Raw genomic sequence first — 20,430 nt, forward strand, 5'->3', positions numbered from 1 at the left:
ATAGATACTTTGGTTCACACTTGTGTTAAATCACTGATTTGCGGAATATGAATCAATCCTTGCTTATTTGTGCTACATATATATTTGGGAAAGAATTTGACAATTTTAGTTATATCTATCTTTGGAAACTCAAGCAAAGGGAATAGTGTTTCTGTGATTTAATATTATGGCACACATGGACTTGAAAACTTGCATTGGAATCAGCAGTGGATAGCACCAACCATACTGGCAGTATGGAAGAGTGTTATGTAAATAAGAGATTCCACCTGAGTGGCATTTCATACTCTGCTTTGTTTAATGAAAAGAGTTGATAATCAACAGTATGCTTTCTGATTTTAAACTGGATTTGAAATAAATAGTGAAAAGTATGAATATATTCAAATTGCAGTCAGTGTATTATGTATTTTAAATATGGAAAAAGAAGAAATGAGTAATGGATACAACACACAATGGTGTGTGGGATCATACTAAAATTAAGAGTGTTGGTGAGGAAACAGATGATTATATAAATTGTTGAAATAAAATATAAATGTAATGCCAGTAAAGACCATTATAGTTTCATGTGGTCTTTTCAAGGAACATATCTTAGTACCTTGAGTGATCTGAACCCTTCACTTCCAAACCAAAATACTGTGCTCTTAAACATTGAAGATATTTTCTCCTGATTTTTAAAGCCAATGAAACTGCAATACAAATAGCTTGAGTTTGACATTTGGACTTTTTCCCAGCTCAGTGTCTTTTTTAGTTTTTGGAGAAAGAAACGGATGATATATTATTTAACTAATATATAAAGCACATCCAAATGCTGCAACAGAGCATGAAGAAATAATTTCCAGAACTGAAAACAAGAGTGGATTAGAAATACATTTACCGTTGTCTTCCAAGTTGAAACATCCAACCTTCCAGCTTTTGGCTGTAAAATGTTAGAATTTATCATCTATTAGAGTGGTGAAAGTAGTCTGCAGTGAGCCGTCTCTCCATAATTTCTGGGCCATTTGTGTTTGATATGAATATCCAGACTTTCTGGCAGCCACTAAACACTTGGTGACATTTACAATGATCTATGATTGTGAATTTAAAATTTCTAATTAAGTAGAAGCTAGCATGAGAAATCAATTGCAAGTGTAACCTAAATGATAAATTAAGCTATCCACCATTGAGTTCTATAATGTTGCCTTGGTAAGACTGCAAACAATATTATCTTTCTCATTGAAATAAAAAATAAAACATTTTATTTATTTAAAAATATTATGGTTAGTTTTTTGTTATTGAGAAGACTAAGAAACATATTTAAAAAAATTACCCAAAATTGATGATCTTCATGTGCACTGATCACCCATTAAGCGGTATTAAACTTTATAAACAGGCAAAGAATCTCCTTCACCTTGGGTATTAAATGCCTTGTTTCAGTGCTCTGGGGTAATCACAAGTATCTTCAATTTAGGGAATTAGAATTTCCCCATCATCTTCTTGACCTTTATATCCCTATGAAATCTACATTGACATCCCACCACACAGAGTCAGAGAAAGTTCTTATGCTGGTACTTTCATTACTTGATGACTTGATCTACAAACTTCTCTGTCAGGGGGTCTATAACTCTGTCCAACTGAGCTTACTTTCACACTTCATTTTTTGGTTGCCACCAACATCTATCCATACACTTCTTAGAGAAGTGGAAGAGTAGAAGAATGGAAACTCCTAGTTTATTGTATTCACTAACTTGGGAATGTAACAGGAAGTTAGATCATCTCTCTCATAACAATGAGAATTGTGAAGACCGAACAGTCTCTTCATGGTGTTAGGCTGTGCCTTTGATGTGATTCAGTGGTCTGATCACATGACAGTAATCCAGTGAAAATAAGTGTGAGTAATTGAGCCCTTTCCTATACAGCATTTCAGAGATAATACTTCAGATATAGGCAATCTTAGTTTCAGAACCATCAGTGTGTGTAAAGATCGAGTCTCCGCTAATCACTTGTAATTATGAACATTATTATTTTATCCTGATACTGCCAACAAGGCATGCAAAACTCCAGTTCATTTATCAGACCTTTGATTTTGTGAGATTTCAAATTATATGCAGGAATTCATATAAAGAGATATGTTCTTAATATATTTACATTAAGATAGACTAAGCAGAATGTGGAATCTAGCAGTCAGTAGGTTGAATTTAATCCACAAGTGGATTATGGCCAATTTGTAGTTATAAAAAATGGAATTAGGGGCGCCTGGGTGGCTCAACAAACCTGTTGAGGTCATCGTCAGGTCATGATTCCAGGGTCCTGGATAGGGTCCTGTGATCGAGTCCCGCGTCGGGCTCTCTGCTCAGCAGAGAGCCTGCTTCCCTCTCACTCTCTGCCTGCCTCTTTGCCTACTTGTGATCTCTCTCATCAAGTAAGTAAATAAAATCTTTAAAAAAAAATGGAATTAACTTGTAGCATTTCATATACAAATCCAGATTTTCAGCCTTTCTCAAATCAAATAAACAGACAAACAAAAAACAAAAAAGAGATCCCCAGCAACCAAAAATGAAAACCAACACCCCGTTCTAACAACAATCAACTGGAGCTAATTAAATTCTACCCCTGGGAGTGAGGGTGAATGATTTCCAGTGTACCATTTTCCATAGAACTCCAGCTCCAGTAGACATTTGAATTCTTCATCCATGTCAATATCAGTTAATCTTGTGTGGGTCCTTTAGCTTCATTTAAGATTTATAACTTTTAACATTATTTTATTTGGATGTGTTCAGTTGTCTTTGTATTATTAAGTGTTATTGTTTCTTTTTCCTTTAAAAAGAAAATTTGGGTTTGCAAAGAACAGGAAGAGTACACTCATATTAAGTAACTATTCAGAAGTTCATGTTGCATTGCACAGTAATAAATGTTAGTGAACTCTGAACATTTACTTGGCACTAATTTACCAAAACAGACATTATAAATCTTGGCTGCTACTAGATAATCCACCGTATAAGATACAGTAATTATGGGGAAACTATATAAACTATTTGTATATATTTTCTCTTGGTGAAAAATATTTGAGCACAAAACTCTTACACAATTCTTAATCATTGTGGTAAGATTTTTCAGGATAGTCACACTTAGTCCTATTTACTCTAGTTCAGAACTTGGCAGGGTAACTTCAGATTTACTGTATTTTGACCGAACTGCATTGCTATCACCAGTGTTGATACGAACTGTTATTTCAACAGATATATTAAGGAGTAGCTTTTCATCAGCCTTACTTCATTGCATGTTGGAATGGTTGGGACTGCATAAAATAACCTTCTACTCCAAAGCAACAATATACGGTCAAACCTAGTGGCTTGAATTCTGCCTCTCCTGATATACTTGTTTAGATTTACATGGGAAAACTACTTTTATTTTCTATTTCTGTTCTATTTCTGATTTATCCTACAAAGCATATCCTGTCACTTAATTTTCTAATTTTGGTGGTGTATAACGGAATTGTTGTATCTGAGACCCAGTGACACTTGTAGTTCTCTTATTAACACGGAGTTACTTTTCAAATCTGTTTTGTTCACTTGGAGTTTTCCATGCCATGTTAATTTGATTGGGTTCTGTTTCAATTTAATTAGTTCTTTAAAATTAGTTCTTTGTGCAGGCTATTTGTTTCCTGAGATCAGAAAGAATGAATTATACTTTCTAAATGAACCAAAATTTATCTTGCAATTATGAAAATGAATATAAGAGACACATGTTCTTTTCTACACTCTCAAGTAAAAGATATGTATTTCTTTGGCTGATCAGTCATTATGATGAGTCACTTAAAAAGCTAACTAAATCCAGGGCATACTTATTTTTAATTTTAAACAAAAAGGCACTTTCCTTTTATTAAGAACACAGTGCTAAGTATAAACAAATAGCAAAAATTATGTTGATAGAAGCATGCTGAAAATATTTTAAATTGCAAACTTTCCCTTAAGTTGCTTATAAATTCTTCTCATTATGTTTATATTATATAAATTTGTTTCTCCTAATATATTATATTATAAAAAGGATGCTGAGTATCATCTTTTTTTTAGGAATTAGAATAGATATGTTAATTCGGTGTTGGAAAATAGAATAATCACCAGTCTAACCAAAATATTCAGTCTAGATATTAGCTGAAGAATATAGTATATGATTGAAAAATTGTTAGAATAAAGTCTAAGACTAGAATGATTCATTAATTCATATGGGCCATTAAAAAGATGAATGATATTAAGAATATGATCAAATTAAAATAATATAATAAAATATATAAAAGAATCACATAAATCTTACATAATATTCTAAGACCTTTCTTTATATAATTTTTTAAATATAATTTTCCCAGAAACCACATTTAGTTTCATGGCTTTAGGTACCACCTATTTGTACTCATCATTTTCAAATATACAGATTGCTTCCAGTATGTATTTATACCCTGAACTCTCTGAACTCCAGTCTTCTATGAATTACTGTCCATATGACATCTCTACCTTGACATTTTATAACAACTACAAAACTAATATTTCAGAATTGAACTTATCTTTCTGTCAGCCCTGCTCTAGCTTCTATTTTCTCTCTCAGACAAGTGCTTATATTCATTAGCCAGGATATTGTCACATGGCCACCCTTCTCTAGCAGAAGGTGGTGGAAAGGGAGAGTGGAAATTGGGATGTGGTAGCAACCAGTAATATCTGTCTCATATGCTTTCAAACTCTGTTGCTTTTGGAAGTAATTTGTGGCACAGGTTTTTTTTTTTTTTTTTTTTTTTTGGTCTTGAATTGAAGTAATACCTGACAAATAGTAGGTGCTTAGTAAATCTCAGTTATTGTTTATGTCATCTTTTGTTGCATAACCAATCACCCTAAAATGTAATGTCTTTTTTTTTTAAGATTTTATTTATTTATTTGACAGACAGAGGTCACAAGTAGGCAGAGAGGCAGGCAGAGAGAGAAAGAGAGGGAAACAGGCTCCTTGCTGAGCAGAGAGCCTGATGTGGGGACCCTGGGATCATGACCTGAGTCGAAGGCAGAGGCTTTAACCCACTGAGCCACCCAGGCGCCCCTAAAATGTAATGTCTTAAAACAACAACAATATAACAACAAAAAACCAATTTGTTATTTTTCATGATTGCACTAAAAGTGGCGCATAGGGCTGGATAGACAAAGAAGACTCAGGGCCCCAAAGGACAATTCTTTCTTTTTTTTTTCTTTAAATTTTAATTTATTTTTTAAAATTTCTTTTCAGTGTTCCAGAATTCATTTTTATGTACCACACCCAGTGCTCCATCAATACATGCCCTCCATAATACTCACCACCAGGCTCACCCAACCTCCCACCTCGAAAACCCTTAGATTATTTTTCAGAGTCCACAGTCTCTCATGGTTTGTCTCCCCCTCCAATTTGCCCCAACTCCCTTCTCGTCTCCATCTCCCCATGTCCTCCGTGTTATTCCTTATGCTCCACAAATAAGCGAAACCATAGGATAATTGACTCTCTCTGCTTGACTTATTTCACTCAGCATAATCTCCTCCAGTCCTATCCATGTTGATAACAAAAGTTGGGTATTCATCCTTTCTGATGGAGGCATAGTACTCCATAGTATATATGGACCACATCTTCCTTATCCATTCATCCATTGAAGGGCATCTTGGTTCTTTCCACAGTTTCACGACTATGGCCATTGCTGCTATGAACATTGGGGTACAGATGGCCCTTCTTTTCACTACATGTGTATCTTTGGGGTAAATACCCAGTAGTGCAATTGCAGGGTCAGAGGGAAGCTCTATTTTTAATTTCTTAAGGAATCTCCACACTGTTTTCCAAAGCGGCTGCACCAACTTGCATTCCCACCAACAGGATAAGAGGGTTCCCCTTTCTCTACATCCACTCCAACACATGTTGTTTACTGTCTTGTTAATTTTGGCCATTATAACTGGTGTGAGGTGGTATCTCAATGTGGTTTTGATTTGAATCTCCCTGATGGCTAGTGATGATGAACATTTTTTCATGTGTCTGTTAGCCATTTGCATGTCTTCATTGGAGAAGTGTCTGTTCATGTCTTCTGTCCATTTTTTGACATGATTATCTGTTTTGTGTATGTTGAGATTGAGGGGTTCTTTATAGATCCTGGATATCAGCCCTTTGTCTGTAGGGTCATTTGTGAATATCTTCTGAATGCAATATCTCTCTGTGGGTTGCCTCTTTGTTTTGTTGACTGTTTCCTTTGCAGTGCAGAAGATTTTGATCTTGATGAAGTCCCCAAAGTTCATTTTCACTTTTGTTTTCTTTGCCTTTGGAGAGAGATCTTGAAAGAAGTTGCTGTGGCTGATGTTGAAGAGGTTACTGCCTATGTTCTATTTTGATAGATTCCTGTATCACATTTAGGTCTTTTATCCATTTTGAGTTTATCTTTGTATATGGTGTAAGAGAATGGTAGAGTTTCATTGTTCTACACAAGGCTGTCCAATTTTCCCAGCACCATTTATTGAAGGGACTCATTTTTTCCACTGTATATTTTTTCCTGCTTTGTCATAGATTATTTGACCAGAGAGTTGAGGATCCATATCTGGACTCTCTACTCTGTTCCACTGGTCTACATGTCTGTTTTTTTGCCAGTACCATGCTGTCTTGGTGATCACAACTTTGTAGTAAAGCTTAAAATCAGGCAACATGATGCCCCAGTTTTCTTTTTCTTTTTCAACATTTCCTTAACAATTCGGGGTCTCTTCTGATTCCATACAAATTTTAGGATTGTTTGCTCCAGCTCTTTGAAAAATGCTGGTGGAATTTTGATCGGAATGGCATTGAAAGTATAGATTGCTCGAGGTAGTATAGACATTTTAACAATGTTTATTCTTCCGATCCATGAGCATGGAATGGTCTTTCATCTTTTTGTGTCTTCTTCAATTTCTTTCATGAGTGTTCGGTAGTTCCTCGAGTACAGATCAAAAAGGACAATTCCTAAAAGTTAAGTGTATTGCAGAAAAACAACAATAACAGCAACAAATAGCAACAACTTTAAAGTAAGAATATTCTTTGTAGTTAAAGGCTACATGGTAATATGGGTTCCACAGAGGTCAGGAGTGAGCTCTAATTGTCTTCCTTCTCTAAGGCCACACTAGGGCATGTGTTATACATTATGTCTTGATCAGGAAATACAGACAAATGCATGAACAGCTTAGAATTGGGGAGCACAAATGGAGTCTTTCCACAGTTTCTTGTACTTTGCTGGTCACATAGGATATTTTGCTACATAACCAGTACTAACAGTAAAGTCCTGCAGGAGTCTCACTGAGACCAGGTGCAGATCATCCATGTCCTTGTTATCAATGCACGATGCTAATAAGCTAATACAAACCATTCTGAAACTCATGGGAGCGATAATTGCAAAGCAAGGTTATTAGTCAGTAGTTTCATACCTTGACCAGGAATCAGTGCCTTCTAGATACTTTAGTAAAACAACTTATACTGATTCTAGGTCTACTGGAATTAGTCTTCACAAGTACAATGATTCTCTGGTTTTGCTGGACTCAGTTGCCTAGTTTTTCTAATCCATATGATATCAGCTGGAATCACTAATCTGGCTGCATTCCAGAATATATAAAGTAGGGCATGTTCCCATAATAGCTTAATACATTGTTTTCAATAATTTTTGTCACAATATCTGCAATATTGATCTTTTGTAAAATACTCCCGGGGTGGGAGGAGGGAAGAGGAGCTTTGTAGTTACTCAGACCTTAGTTTAGTTTGTGCATCTACTATTTGTGTTTAAAGCTAAGTTATTGAATCTCTGTAGATCTTATTTTCCCTATTGGGCAAACTTGAGTAATGTTGTCCATCTTACAGGATTTTTAAGGATTAAAGATAACATAGGAATATATCAAGTATAACGCCTGCCACACAGTGGTGCTCAGTAAATATAGGGAATTAATGTTTCTTCATTTTATTTGTAAGAAGGATCAAAGATAGGGTGAACAAAAGCACTACCTAAGAAAGTATTGATTGCAGAAGTGAGAGCTTTATAGACTAAGAAAAACCTCTTAAATACAAGAAAACCTTTCTGTGATACCTAGATGTATGCTAGTAAAAAGACCTAAGTACCTCCGTATCCCCCCATGCACCCTTTGTGCAATGTCTTAGTGTTATAGCATGGATATATGTGGATAAACTTTAGAACGAGGCCACTTCCAAAATTACACTGGCAGAACAAGCAACAATTAAATTAGATGTGAAACTAAAGTGCATAGAAGAAAATGAAAATCTCAAAATCTTAATGTTAGACTTCTCTGTAGATTTTATTACACCAAACCTTGTTTGATAACCATTATAATTTTGTCAGTTTTGGTATTTTTTATTTTGAGTTCTATATTGGAATAATAAGTTTAAGTCCATGGCGTAATTTCAGGTACTACACGCATACTATTATGTTCTGTGCAAATATGAGAAATCTTGCAAAATCTATCATCTGTATTTCAAAGAGAGATGCAGAAATGCCAAGAGTTATAGGTGGTATTCATCAGTCTATCTTTATAGTCCCATCTATTCAGTTAGTGTTATTGAACTATTATTTGTCAGAGGTATAAAACTGACTTTTCCCTTCTCAAAATTACCATCGGCATAACTCTTAGACTTGGTGGGTATCATTGTTATATTTTCTGCTATATTTCTATCTTCATGAAATACTTTACATTTTTTAGTTTTGTTGAATGGGATAAATGGACTTCTGTTGAAAAAGGTAGATTGAATCCATGCTTATATCTTAGGTTCCTCCCTCCATTAGTTTGCTAGGAATGTCACAACTGAGTGCCATAGCCTGAGAGGCATAAACAGAAGAAATTTATTTTCTCACCATTCTGGAGTCTAGAAGTCTGGGATCAAGGTGTTGGCAGTGATTTCTTCTGAGACCTCTGTTCTTGGCTTATAAATGGCTGTCTTTATTTTGTGTCTTCATATGGCCTTTCCTCTGTGCACACCCATGTCTATGTTCAAAATTCCTTCTCTTACGAAGACCATATACCAGTCATACAGAATTAGGGACCACCCTAAAAACCTCATTTTACCTTAATTATATCTTTAAAAACCTTATCTCCAAATACAATTATATTCTGAAGTACTGGGGGTTAAGACTTCAAAATATGAATTTTGGAGAGTTACATTTAGGCCCACAATACTCCCAACACCCCACTAACTAATAAGTAAAAGAATAAGGAAGGTGCAATACTACAAACACAAAACGAATGGGAGAGGAGAAGATCATAGATAAAAGATGGCTTCAGTTTTCAAATATGGAAAGCTGATGGGTAAATGTGAAATAGTCGAATAGAGAAAGCTGCTATGTAACTATCTTCAGAGAGGGATGCCAACAAGAAAGCTAGTCACCTTACAGTACCTTTAAAAAGCCCAGGAATATCAATGACTTTGGAGGTGGCAGGTGGGACTGAAAACAGCAGGGCTGGTGATAATCTGGATAGGAAGCACAATCTCTTATAGCTAGGTGACTTCCTCGTGGCCACTCCTGGAGAAGATGTGAGGTCTGTTGGTGGAGAAATAAAATGAGATAGTCTCTGGACTTAGGAACACTGACATAAATAAGAGAGGAAAGGGATGAGACGATGTAACAAAAATGGAGGGTATTCCTAGACTCCAGATAGAAAGAGCTCCTTGGAGAAGTGGTTAATTCCAGGTCTGGGGCAGGAATTATATCTGAAGAATCTGAAGCACCTTGTCATACCAGAAATCAAGAGAACCATGAAAGACTACTGGGATTATGTCAAAAGGACTTACGTTCCCACCAGCTGAAGATGAGATAATTTCAGTATCAAAGAGCAATACAAATGTATTTAATCCATGAGTTTAAAATTAGAATTTTAAAGACCTGTTGATTGGTATTGGAAAATGCAAGAATCTGCTTGGTATTTTGAAACTGATAAATAAAAGGAAAAAAAAAACCCCAAGCATTTATCTTCCTTTTCCTATATGAACTATACCTTAGGGTAACTAAATAATATTGAGAGAAGTCTCTCTTTATAGAGCATTTCAATTATAGAAATATTTTGGGCAATAAATATGGAGGAATTATAGAATTATGTTATCATTTTGGAACCCCTACTAAATTACTGCATCTAGTCAGAAATCATTAATGGCTGCTAATGGTGCAGAATAGAAAGAACCAGCTGTTAAAAGTACCTCCTGGTGGAAGTATACAGCACCATCTATGAAGTAATCTTGAAAAAAATTGAATTAGAGTCTGATCAAGCCCTTATATAAACTGCTGGCTTACCGAAGTATGAGGGACAGGAGACACATAGATATTTAGTCAAGAAAATACAAACTGTGGAAATGCTTAAAAATTGTACAAAACTTAGTTTTTTCATCAAATAAAGTGAAAGAAAAAAAATAAAGTGATGGAGAAGAAAACTATAGATTATAAGAGGCTTGATTCCTGCTTAGTATGGGCTTTAACTAGGTTCTGATTCAGATAAACATATAAAAAATATATACATATATTTATTGTACACATAAATTTATGAGGCAGTCACAGAAATTGGAACTGAATAAATAAGGAATCAAATGATTGTTGATTTTTTAAGATAATAAGAAATGGTTTTTGTTTTTTTTTTATTAAAGATTTTTATTTATTTATTTGACAGAGAGAGAGATCACAAGTAGGCAGAGAGGCAGGCAGAGAGAGAGGAGGAAGCAGGCTCCCTGCAGAGCAGAGAGCCCGATGCGGGGCTCGATCCCAGGACCCTGAGATCATGACCTGAGCCGAAGGCAGCGGCTTAATCCACTGAGCCACCCAGGGGCCCCTAAAAAATGGTTTTTTGTCTATGTTAAAGAATCCCTTATTTTCCAGAAATATATGCTGATTGAAGTATGTATTGATAAAATTATGATATTTTGGATTTGCTTCTACATCATTGGAGTGAGGATTTGGGGAAGTTGGGAGGATTAGAAAACAAATTTGGGTATGAGTTGAGAATTATTGGCCCTGGGTGATGGGTATAAAGAAATTTCTTAACCTATTCTGTCTCTATTTTTTGCATGTTTTTAATTTTTCATAATTAAAAGTAAGACAAGAAAAAAATCAGGGTGTAAATGAAAGTTTATATATAGAAGAAAGTTCCAGGTACCTTTCCCACTCACCTAACTTGTCAGCCAGACTTGAGAAAAAACTGACGTTTTGGGGCCCACTAATGCAAAGGCTGAGTTATGATTCCATCACAGTATAATGAAGTCCAATACGTTTTAAGTCGAATCTATCCATATGTGGATTTTTCAACCAATTCCTTTAGTGGATCACTCTTAAATCTGAATGGGGAGCAAGAGATCACCAGACATTTGAGGAATCCTCCAATGTGAAACACAGAGAAAGACAAACAAAAAATCCCTAATCAATAAAACTTCAAGAAAAAAGACAATAAAGAGAACAGAATTATAAATAAAATTATAATTAATATCCTTGGAAAGATAGAACATAATGCAAATGTGATTAAAGATTTAGAGAATTAGAAAATTAAAAATATGATTGCAGAAGTTAAAATTGTAGAATGTGAGCTGAAAGAAATACCTGGTAACCTGGTCTTACTGTGGTCCTTATTTATGTGAGGGGGACTCAGAAATACTAGGAAACAAGGTGGTTACAGAACCTTTGGAGTGATTGCACCTGGATGAGGCCTAGCAATGTGATTTTTAAACCGATTTTGGTCTCCATCCTGACTGCACATTAGAATCAACCAAAAAGCATTAAATTAAAAAACAACAACAACAATAAAAAAGACACCTGGGTCTCATTTCCATTGGCTTTAATTTGAATAAGGTGGAATGAGTCGTCATTATTTTTGTAAGTTCTTCAGATGATTATCATGTGTAGCCTGGGTTTAGAACAACTAAAGTGTCAGCTTCTCAAAAGCAGACCCCATGTTTCTTTATTACTATATACCAGTGTTTTGCACATGGTAAACTTTTAATATTTTTAATGAAAAAAATAAGAAATCATCATTGATTTGACTCCAAGGTACAGGAGTGTAGGTAAAACCGTGTGACTTCCCCTAGTCCTCCTAACCCCTGTATGCCATCCTATCATCAAATGGATAATTATACCCCGGTTTTTATTTGAAGCAAGTGGCCCCTTTTTATTGGGTTACACATGAAAAGATAAACAGCCTTCCCCAGTGATCTTTAATCTCTGTACCCAGCGCAGAGGCCTTCTTCTTTGAGATGTATGCATGTGTTTAGCAGAAGATGCTGTAATAGTGACCTCTTTTGGACTGAGCTGTGGTTCTTTATTATGCATGAGGATCATCTGTGAAGCTTGTTAAAAGTGTAGATTCCTCTACCGAACAAGATTCTGATCCACTAGATCTCAAATGAGACACTGTGGGGAAGGGGGCTGTGTATTTAATAGGTTGATACTAATGTAGGTGGTCTGTTGATAACAATTTGAAAAAGCAGGATAAACGTTACAGAATTTTCAGCCTGTACCTAGGGTTTGGTCTTCTCAAAGTCTTTCCACTTTATATTGTCATAAATGGAGACTTGTCATGAGTGGTCATTATCTTCTATTTTTAAAAAAATATTTTAATTGGCTATTCAATCCTAAACTTAACTTTTTAGAAGCAAAGGCCTAATTGTACTTCTATCTCTTGTTTTAGTGAAAAAAAGTTCAGTAACATTAGAAACTTTTTGAAAAAACAGTAAAAAAGGAAAAATAAGTACTCATTGAAGACGTCAAGGTTTCATTTCTGCTTTAATGCAAAATACTTCCCAAGACTAGATTCATATCTAATTATTCGCAGTCTTTTCCCTGTGATCCATAGTAATGGCCACTTATACTACTGTTTATAACAGTAGAAAGGTTATCCCGGTTTGTCAGTAGCTGAATATTTTTTACTAAGCCTGTCTATATGGGGAAGATGGATAAAGCATGTCTGTAAAGTTCAAGAAAATAGATTAATATTGTGTATTTGAAGTTATGCTTTCTATATTTCTGTATTTGATTCATATCTCATAGGTTTTTATAAACACAGAATTCTGTAGACATTTCTTTAATTCTAAAGCTAACTTACTGTAAGTTCATAGATTTAGAAACAATCTTACATGCCATAGCCAAAGGGCATCTATTCTACCAGGCACAAAATAATGGCATAGATTTGTTCATCTGAGACAAGATAACACAGACCATTGAATAACTTTTTAGAATCAAACCTATTAATATGAAAACTTATAGATGAGAATTTCTCCTAAACAGAAATTTCCCAAGTATTATTATTATTAAATTAAATATGTGGGCTTTAAGATATTTTACCATTATTCAAAGTGGTTAATGTTCTTATTTGGAGCTGCTTTATTTCCCAGAGGAACATATCTCCAAATCCATTAGATGATCAGTGAAAATCTAGGATTCAATGCATGCATTCATGCATTCATCCTTTTTTTTATTTGGCAAATATTTACTGAGCACCTACTATGCTCCACATACTCCTCTGTACTCTAAAGAAACAGTAGCAAACAAAACAAATAATAATGGCCCTGTTGGGCCTTAACAACATAACAGAAAATTGTATTTTGGATAGTAAAAAATGATAAGGTTAAAAAATAGGTGGGAATGGGGTGGGAAGTTTTTGGAGGATGCAGTTAAATTTTAGATTGGGTGGCCTGGAAGTGACTCATTAAGAAGGTAACATTGAATAGTGACATGACTGAAATGAAGGAGTGAGCTATAGAGCTATTTAGGAGAACATCCCAGACAGAGTGCAAAAGTCCTCAGGTTGATATATGCCTGATCTTTGTGATAAACAGTGTGAATGGAAATCTGAGAGTAATAGGAGATTAGTTAGAGTGGTGATAGTGTGTCTGGGGTGAAATTCATATCACATTAAGGACCTTGATTTTTGTTCAAAGTGAGATTACGAGGCATTGGATGGATTTGAGAAGGCAAGTGGTGCAGTCTAACCAGATCCATCACTAGCTGCCATGTTGAAAGTGGACTGAAGGAGGGCAACGGTGGAAGCAGGGTGCAGTCAGGAAGATCCTGGTGACAGATGGAGGCTTGGATCATGGTGTTTATGAAAGTGGAGAGAAAATGTTGGTTTTGGACATATAATAATGATAGAGATGACAGAATTTGCTGAGGGAATTTTATTATACACCCAAGTATGTAATTCGTAAATTCAGAAATAATTCTTTTAACTACAGAAAAGTAGAGGAGATATATATCAAACAGAAGATTTGAAACCTTTTTATACTATTAAAGGTACTCTATCAAGGTAATTAAAGTATTCAATGATTAATATATAACACTTTCTGGTATATTTTTAAATAGCACTTCTTGTATATGTTTGATAAATATATATATGTGTTTAAATTCTTGATGTATATTTATACATATAAAGTTAGGTATGTTTAATTAAGATAATAAAAAAGTCAATCTCAGAATTTACTGAATTAATTTTTATCTATTGTAAAGCATCTGGTTAATACTTAATGTCTTACTTTTTTTTCATTTTTTAACATTTGTATTTGAAATAAAATATATCCTGAAGCTTATTTGTTGGAAAAGAAGTAGCCTATTGGATAAGAGAAATTTAAAAAGACAGTGAAATATTTTCTTAGAGAAAATTTGGTTGTATATATTTAAATAGAAGAAATACAGGAGCCACTTTTATTCATTGTAATGTTTAATTATGTGAAATAGATCGTCTTGTCTGTACTCTATCAGTAGAGGGCAGCAAAGTTTCAAGTAGTGTGTTTTCAGGTTCCTAGGGAGCTTTGCTAAGGGAAATTTTTTCCTTGTTTCTCTTAAGAAGTTTGTTCTGGCTTTCCTTTTAATGAAGTACTTTGGTAATATCACATAGGAATTTGCTTAAAAACCCTGTAGCTTTGGTTCATATATTTAGCCAACTGTTCCCTTAGGTACTATAGATGCTTTCTTAATGAGAACATGTATTTTTCCTTTCTGTAATTTAGGGAGTACCAGGGCCTGGAAAATATGACATTAAAAGTCAATTTCAGAAGGCCGAAAGTATGATACCAAGTGTAAATGATGCATCACCTGCTTTTCTTTCTCAATCCCAGGTAATGTTCTATAGTCATTTTTATACATAGAACATAATAGATACAATGTGAAGCCAGCAACAAATCTGATGGTGTTTTGGGGAGATCATAAAAAGAAAAGTGATATTTAAGCAAATTGGAAACAGACATGGATGGGGCAAATCATACTGCCAGAAAATATGGGTAAAATGAAATGAAATAAGATTATAATATTAACAGTAACATGCAAAGGTGAATATTTGAATTGAAACCATCTATTAAGCATTTTAAATTTGTATATGTGAATGTTCAGTTTAACTTATAAGAGATTTAGTCTGTTTTAAAATGTACTCTGCCAATGAATAAATAGAGTATTAACATGTAATCTTTAAGGATATTCATATTTTTCAGAGAAGGTTCTGAAGGCTCTCTGTGGAGGGTGGGGATAGATCATATCTACAACTGCAACTAGGGTCTTTATTTGTGATGCAAGAGTATATTTCACAGTAATTGTATCACATTTTGCAGGGTATACACCAAGGCGGCTTGAAGGTATCTAAGATATTTCCATGGCAATTTAATACCAGCAAACTTTTATAATGTGATAGCCTGTAGATCAAAGTATTTGCAGTATTTATTCAACTGTACTACGTACAGCTCTGATTATTTTAATTTATCTTAACTCAGGAAGGTTATTAATTTTCACATGCCTACAGCTTACTGTAGTTTCATTGTGCTTAAGAGGTACCTCCTTGGAGACAAGAAGATGAATTGCAGGTATATTTTTGGAGAAATAATTAACATGACTTTTTAATGGGTTAGATGTTGTGCTGAGGGACTGGGAAGAATCAAGAATGAATAGCAGAAAATGGGGAAAAAAAAAAAAGAATGAATAGCAGGTGTCTGCCTTGAGCGACTTGATAGTACTTAAGGTACTTTATAAAGCAGATGTGTGAGAATAGAATATTTTGAGTGTGTGTGTATGTGTGTCCTTGATTTTTTAAAAATATCACTTTCATAACTAGAGCCCTCAGTTCTTATGCTCTTTCTATTCCTCTAATATGTAGACCTTATTTGATATCACTTGGCATCAATTAAAAATTTTTGAATATATTTTCAGAAATGGAAAATATGATATAAACTTGGTTTAAGGGGATGATGAAGAAAATAATTTTTGGTTTCTAGAATAGAGTAGAGTAGAATAGAATTTTCTATTTCTAGAAATAGAAATTTTTCTGAAATATTTAGTTATTGATTTAAGGAGTTTCTTTGTATTTTATCTAAATGCATTGAATTTCTTAGGTCTTCAACTATTAGTTTTTAAAACATAAGACTTCTTTTATAACAATGGTGCTTAGACTTACTGTGTATTAAAACCACCTGGGAAATTTTAACACCTTTTTTTCCCTTTTTTTTGGAATTGAAATTTTTTTTATTAATATACAATGTATTAATAGCCCCAGGGGTACAGATCTGTCAATCATCAGGCTTACACACTTCACAGCAATCACCGTAGCACATACCCTCCCCAGTGTACATAACCCAGCCACCCAATCCATACCCCCTCCCCAGCAACCCTCAGTTTGTTTTGTGAGATTAAGAGTCTCTTACAGTTTGTCTCCCTCCTGATCCCATCTTGTTTCATTTTTTTCTTCCCTACCTCCAAACCCCCCATGTTGCCTCTCAAATTCCTCACATCAGGGAGATAATATGATAATTGTCTTTCTCTGATTGACTTATTTCGCTCAGCATAATACCCTCTAGTTTCCATCCACGTCATTGTAAATGGCAAGATTTCATTTCTTTTGATGGCTGCATAGTATTCCATTTTGTGTGTGTGTACACACACACACACACACACACACATACCACATCTGCTTTATCCATTCATCTGTTAATGGACATCTAGGTTCTTTCCATAGTTTGGCTATTGTGGACACTGCTGCTATAAACATTGGGGTGCACATGCCCCTTCGGATCACTACATTTGTATCTTTAGGGTTAATACCCAGTAGTGCAATTGCTGGGTCATAGGGTAGCTCTATTTTTCAACTTTTTGAGGAACCCCCATGCTGTTTTCCAGAGTGGCTGTACCAGCTTGCATTCCCACCAACAGTGTAGGAGGGTTCCCCTTTCTCCACATCCTCGTCAGCATCTGTCATTTCCTGACTTATTAATTTTAGCCATTCTGACTGGTGTGAGGCAGTATCTCATTGTGGTTTTGATTTGTATTTCCTTGATATCGAGTGATGTGGAGCACTTTTTTGTGTGTCTGTTGGCCATCTGGATGTCTTCTTTGCAAAAACGTCTGTTCATGTCCTCTGCCCATTTCTTGATTGGATTATTTGTTTTTTGGGTATTGAGTTTGATAAGTTCTTTATAGATTTTTGAATACTAGCCCTTAATCTGTTATGTCGTTTGCAAATATCTTCTCCCATTCTGTCAGTTGTCTTTTGGTTTTGTTGACTGTTTCCTTTGCTGTGCAAAAGCTTTTGATCTTGATGAAGTCCCAATAATTCATTTTTGCCCTTGCTTCCCTTGCCTTTGGCAATGTTTCTAGGAAGAAGTTGCTATGGCTGAGGTCGAAGAGGTTGCTGCATGTGTTCTCCTCAAGGATTTTGATGGATTCCTTTCTCACATTGAGGTCTTTCATCCATTTGAGTCTATTTTTGTGTGTGGTGTAAGGAAATGGTCCAGTTTCATTTTTCTGCATATGGCTGTCCAATTTCCCCAACACCATTTGTTGAAGAGACTTTTTCCACTGGACATTCTTTCCTGCTTTGTCGAAGATTAGTTGACCACAGAGTTGAGGGTCTATTTCTGGGCTCTCTATTCTGTTGCATTGATCTATATGTCTGTTTTTATGTCATACCATACTGTCTTGATGATGACAGCTTTGTAATAGAGCTTGAAGTCTGGAATTGTGATGCCACCAACTTTGGCTTTCTTTTTCAACATTTCTCTGGCTATTCAAAGTCTTTTCTAGTTCCATATAAATTTTAGGATTATTTGTTCCATTTCTTTGAAAAAAATGGGTGGGATTTTGATTGGGATTGCATTAAATGTGTAGATTGCTTTAGGTAGCATAGACATTGTCACAGCATTTGTTCTTCCAATCCATGAGCATGGAACTTTTTTCCATTTCTTTGTGTCTTTCTCAATTTTGTTCATGAGTACTTTATAGTTTTCTGAATATAGATTCTTTGCCTCTTTGGTTAGGTTTATTCCTAGGTATCTTATGGTTTTGGGTGCAATTGTAAATGGGATTGACTCCTTAATTTCTCTTTTTTCTGTCTTGTTGTTGGTGTATGGAAATGCAACTGATTTCTGTGCATTGATTTTATATCCTGACACTTTACTGAATTCCTGTACAAGTTCTAGCAGATTTGGAGTGGAGTCTTTTGGGTTTTCCACATAAAGTATCATATCATCTGCAAAGAGTGATAGTTTAACTTCTTTGCCAAAATGGATGCCTTTAATTTCTTTTTGTTGGCCAATTCCTGAGGCTAGGATCTAGTACTATGTGGAATGGTGATAATGGACATCCCTGCCATGTTCCTGACCTTAGTGGAAAAGCTCTCAGTTTCTCTCCATTGAGAATGATATTCACTGTGGGTTTTTCATAGATGGCTTTGATGATATTGAGGTATGTACCCTCTATCCCTATACTTTGAAGAGTTTTGATCAAGAAATGATGTTGTACTTTGTCAAATGCTTTTTCAGCATCCGTTGAGAGTATCATATGGTTCTTCTCCTTTCTTTTATTAGTGTATTGTATCACAGTGATTGATATGCAGATGTTGAACCAAACTTGCAGCCCTGGAATAAATCCCACTTGGTCTTGGTAGATAATCCTTTTAATGTACTGTTGGATCCTATTGGGTAGTATTTTGGTGAGAATTTTCGCATCTGTGTTCTTCAAGGATATTGGTCTGTAATTTTCTTTTTTGATGGGATCCTTGTCTGGTTTTGAGATCAATGTGAGGCTGGCCTCATAAAATGAGTTTGGAAGTTTTCCTTCCATTTTTATTTTTTTGGCATAGTTTCAGGAGAATAGGAATTAATTCTTTTTTAAATGGGCTCTTGTTTGTTTGGAGATTTTTGATGACTGTTTCAATCTCCTTACTGGTTATCCCTCTGTTCAGGTTTTCTATTTCTTCCTGGTTCAGTTGTGGTAGTTTATATGTCTCTAGGAATGCATCCATTTCTTCCAGATTGTCCAATTTGCTGGCATATAGTTGCTCATAATATGTTCTTATAATTGCTTGTATTTCTTTCGTGTTGGTTGTGATCTCTCTTCTCTCATTCATGATTTTATTTATTTGGGTCCTTTCTCTTTTCTTTTTGATAAGTCTGGCCAGGGGTTTATCAATCTTATTCTTTCAAAGAACTAGCTCCTAGTTTCATTGATTTGTTCTACTGTTTTTTTGGTGTCTATTTCATTGATTTCTGCTCTGATGTTTATTATTTCTCTTCTCTTGCTGGGCTTAGGCTTCCTTTGCTGTTCTTTGTCCAGCTCCTTTAGATGTAGGGTTAAACTGTGTATTTGAGACCTTTCTTGTTTCTTGAGAAAGACTTGTATCGCTATATATTTTCCTCTCATGACTGCCTTTGCTGTGTCCCACAGATTTGAACAGTTGTGTATTCATTATCATTTGTTTCCATGAATTTTTTCAATTCTTCTTTAATTTCCTAGTTGACTCATTCCTTTTTTAGTAGGATGCTCGTTAGCCTCCATGTATTTGGGTTCTTTCCAAATTTCCTCTTGTGATTGAGTTCTAGCTTCAGAGCATTGTGGTCTGATTATATGAGAGGAATTATCCCAATCTTTTGGTAACAGTTGGTACCTGATTTGTGACCTGGGATGTGATCTATTCTGGAGAATGTTCCATGTGCACTAGAGAAGAATGTGTATTCTGTTGATTTGGGATGCAGTGTTCTGAATATATCTGTGATGTCCATTTGGTCCAGTGTGTCATTAAAGGACTTTATTTTTTGTTGATCTTTTTTGCTTGATGATCTGTCCATTTCAGTGAGGGGCTGTTAGAGTCCCCTACTGTTATTGTATTATTGTTGATGTGTTTTTTTGATTTTGTTATTAATGGTTTATATAGTTGGCTGCTCCCTTGTTAGGGGCACAGATATTTAAAATTGTTAGATCTTCTTGTTGGACAGACCCTTTGAGTATGATATCTCTTATTATAGTCTTTGGCTTAAAATCTAATTGATCTGCTATAATTATTATCACCCCAGCTTTCTTTTGATGTCCATTAGCATGGTAAATTGCTTTCCACCCCCTCACTTAAATCTGGAGGTGTCTTTGGGTCTAAAATGAGTTTCTTGTAGACAGCATATTGATTGGTTTTGTTTTTTTATCCATTCTGATACACTATGTCTTTTGAT

General features: G+C 35.0%; 1 protein-coding gene across 1 annotated transcript in view; it reads left to right on the forward strand.

Moving 5' to 3' along the window:
• STPG2 (sperm tail PG-rich repeat containing 2) overlaps nucleotides 1-20,430 on the forward strand; it is a 638,369-nt gene that overhangs the window by 134,691 nt on the left and 483,248 nt on the right. The window contains exon 7 of the mRNA XM_045997411.1: nucleotides 14,962-15,069. Within this exon, the coding sequence (XP_045853367.1) occupies nucleotides 14,962-15,069 (108 nt within the window). The remainder of the gene's footprint in view (nucleotides 1-14,961; nucleotides 15,070-20,430) is intronic.

The sequence above is a fragment of the Meles meles genome, chromosome 2 (assembly GCF_922984935.1).
Source record: "Meles meles chromosome 2, mMelMel3.1 paternal haplotype, whole genome shotgun sequence".
Taxonomy (NCBI): domain Eukaryota; kingdom Metazoa; phylum Chordata; class Mammalia; order Carnivora; family Mustelidae; genus Meles; species Meles meles.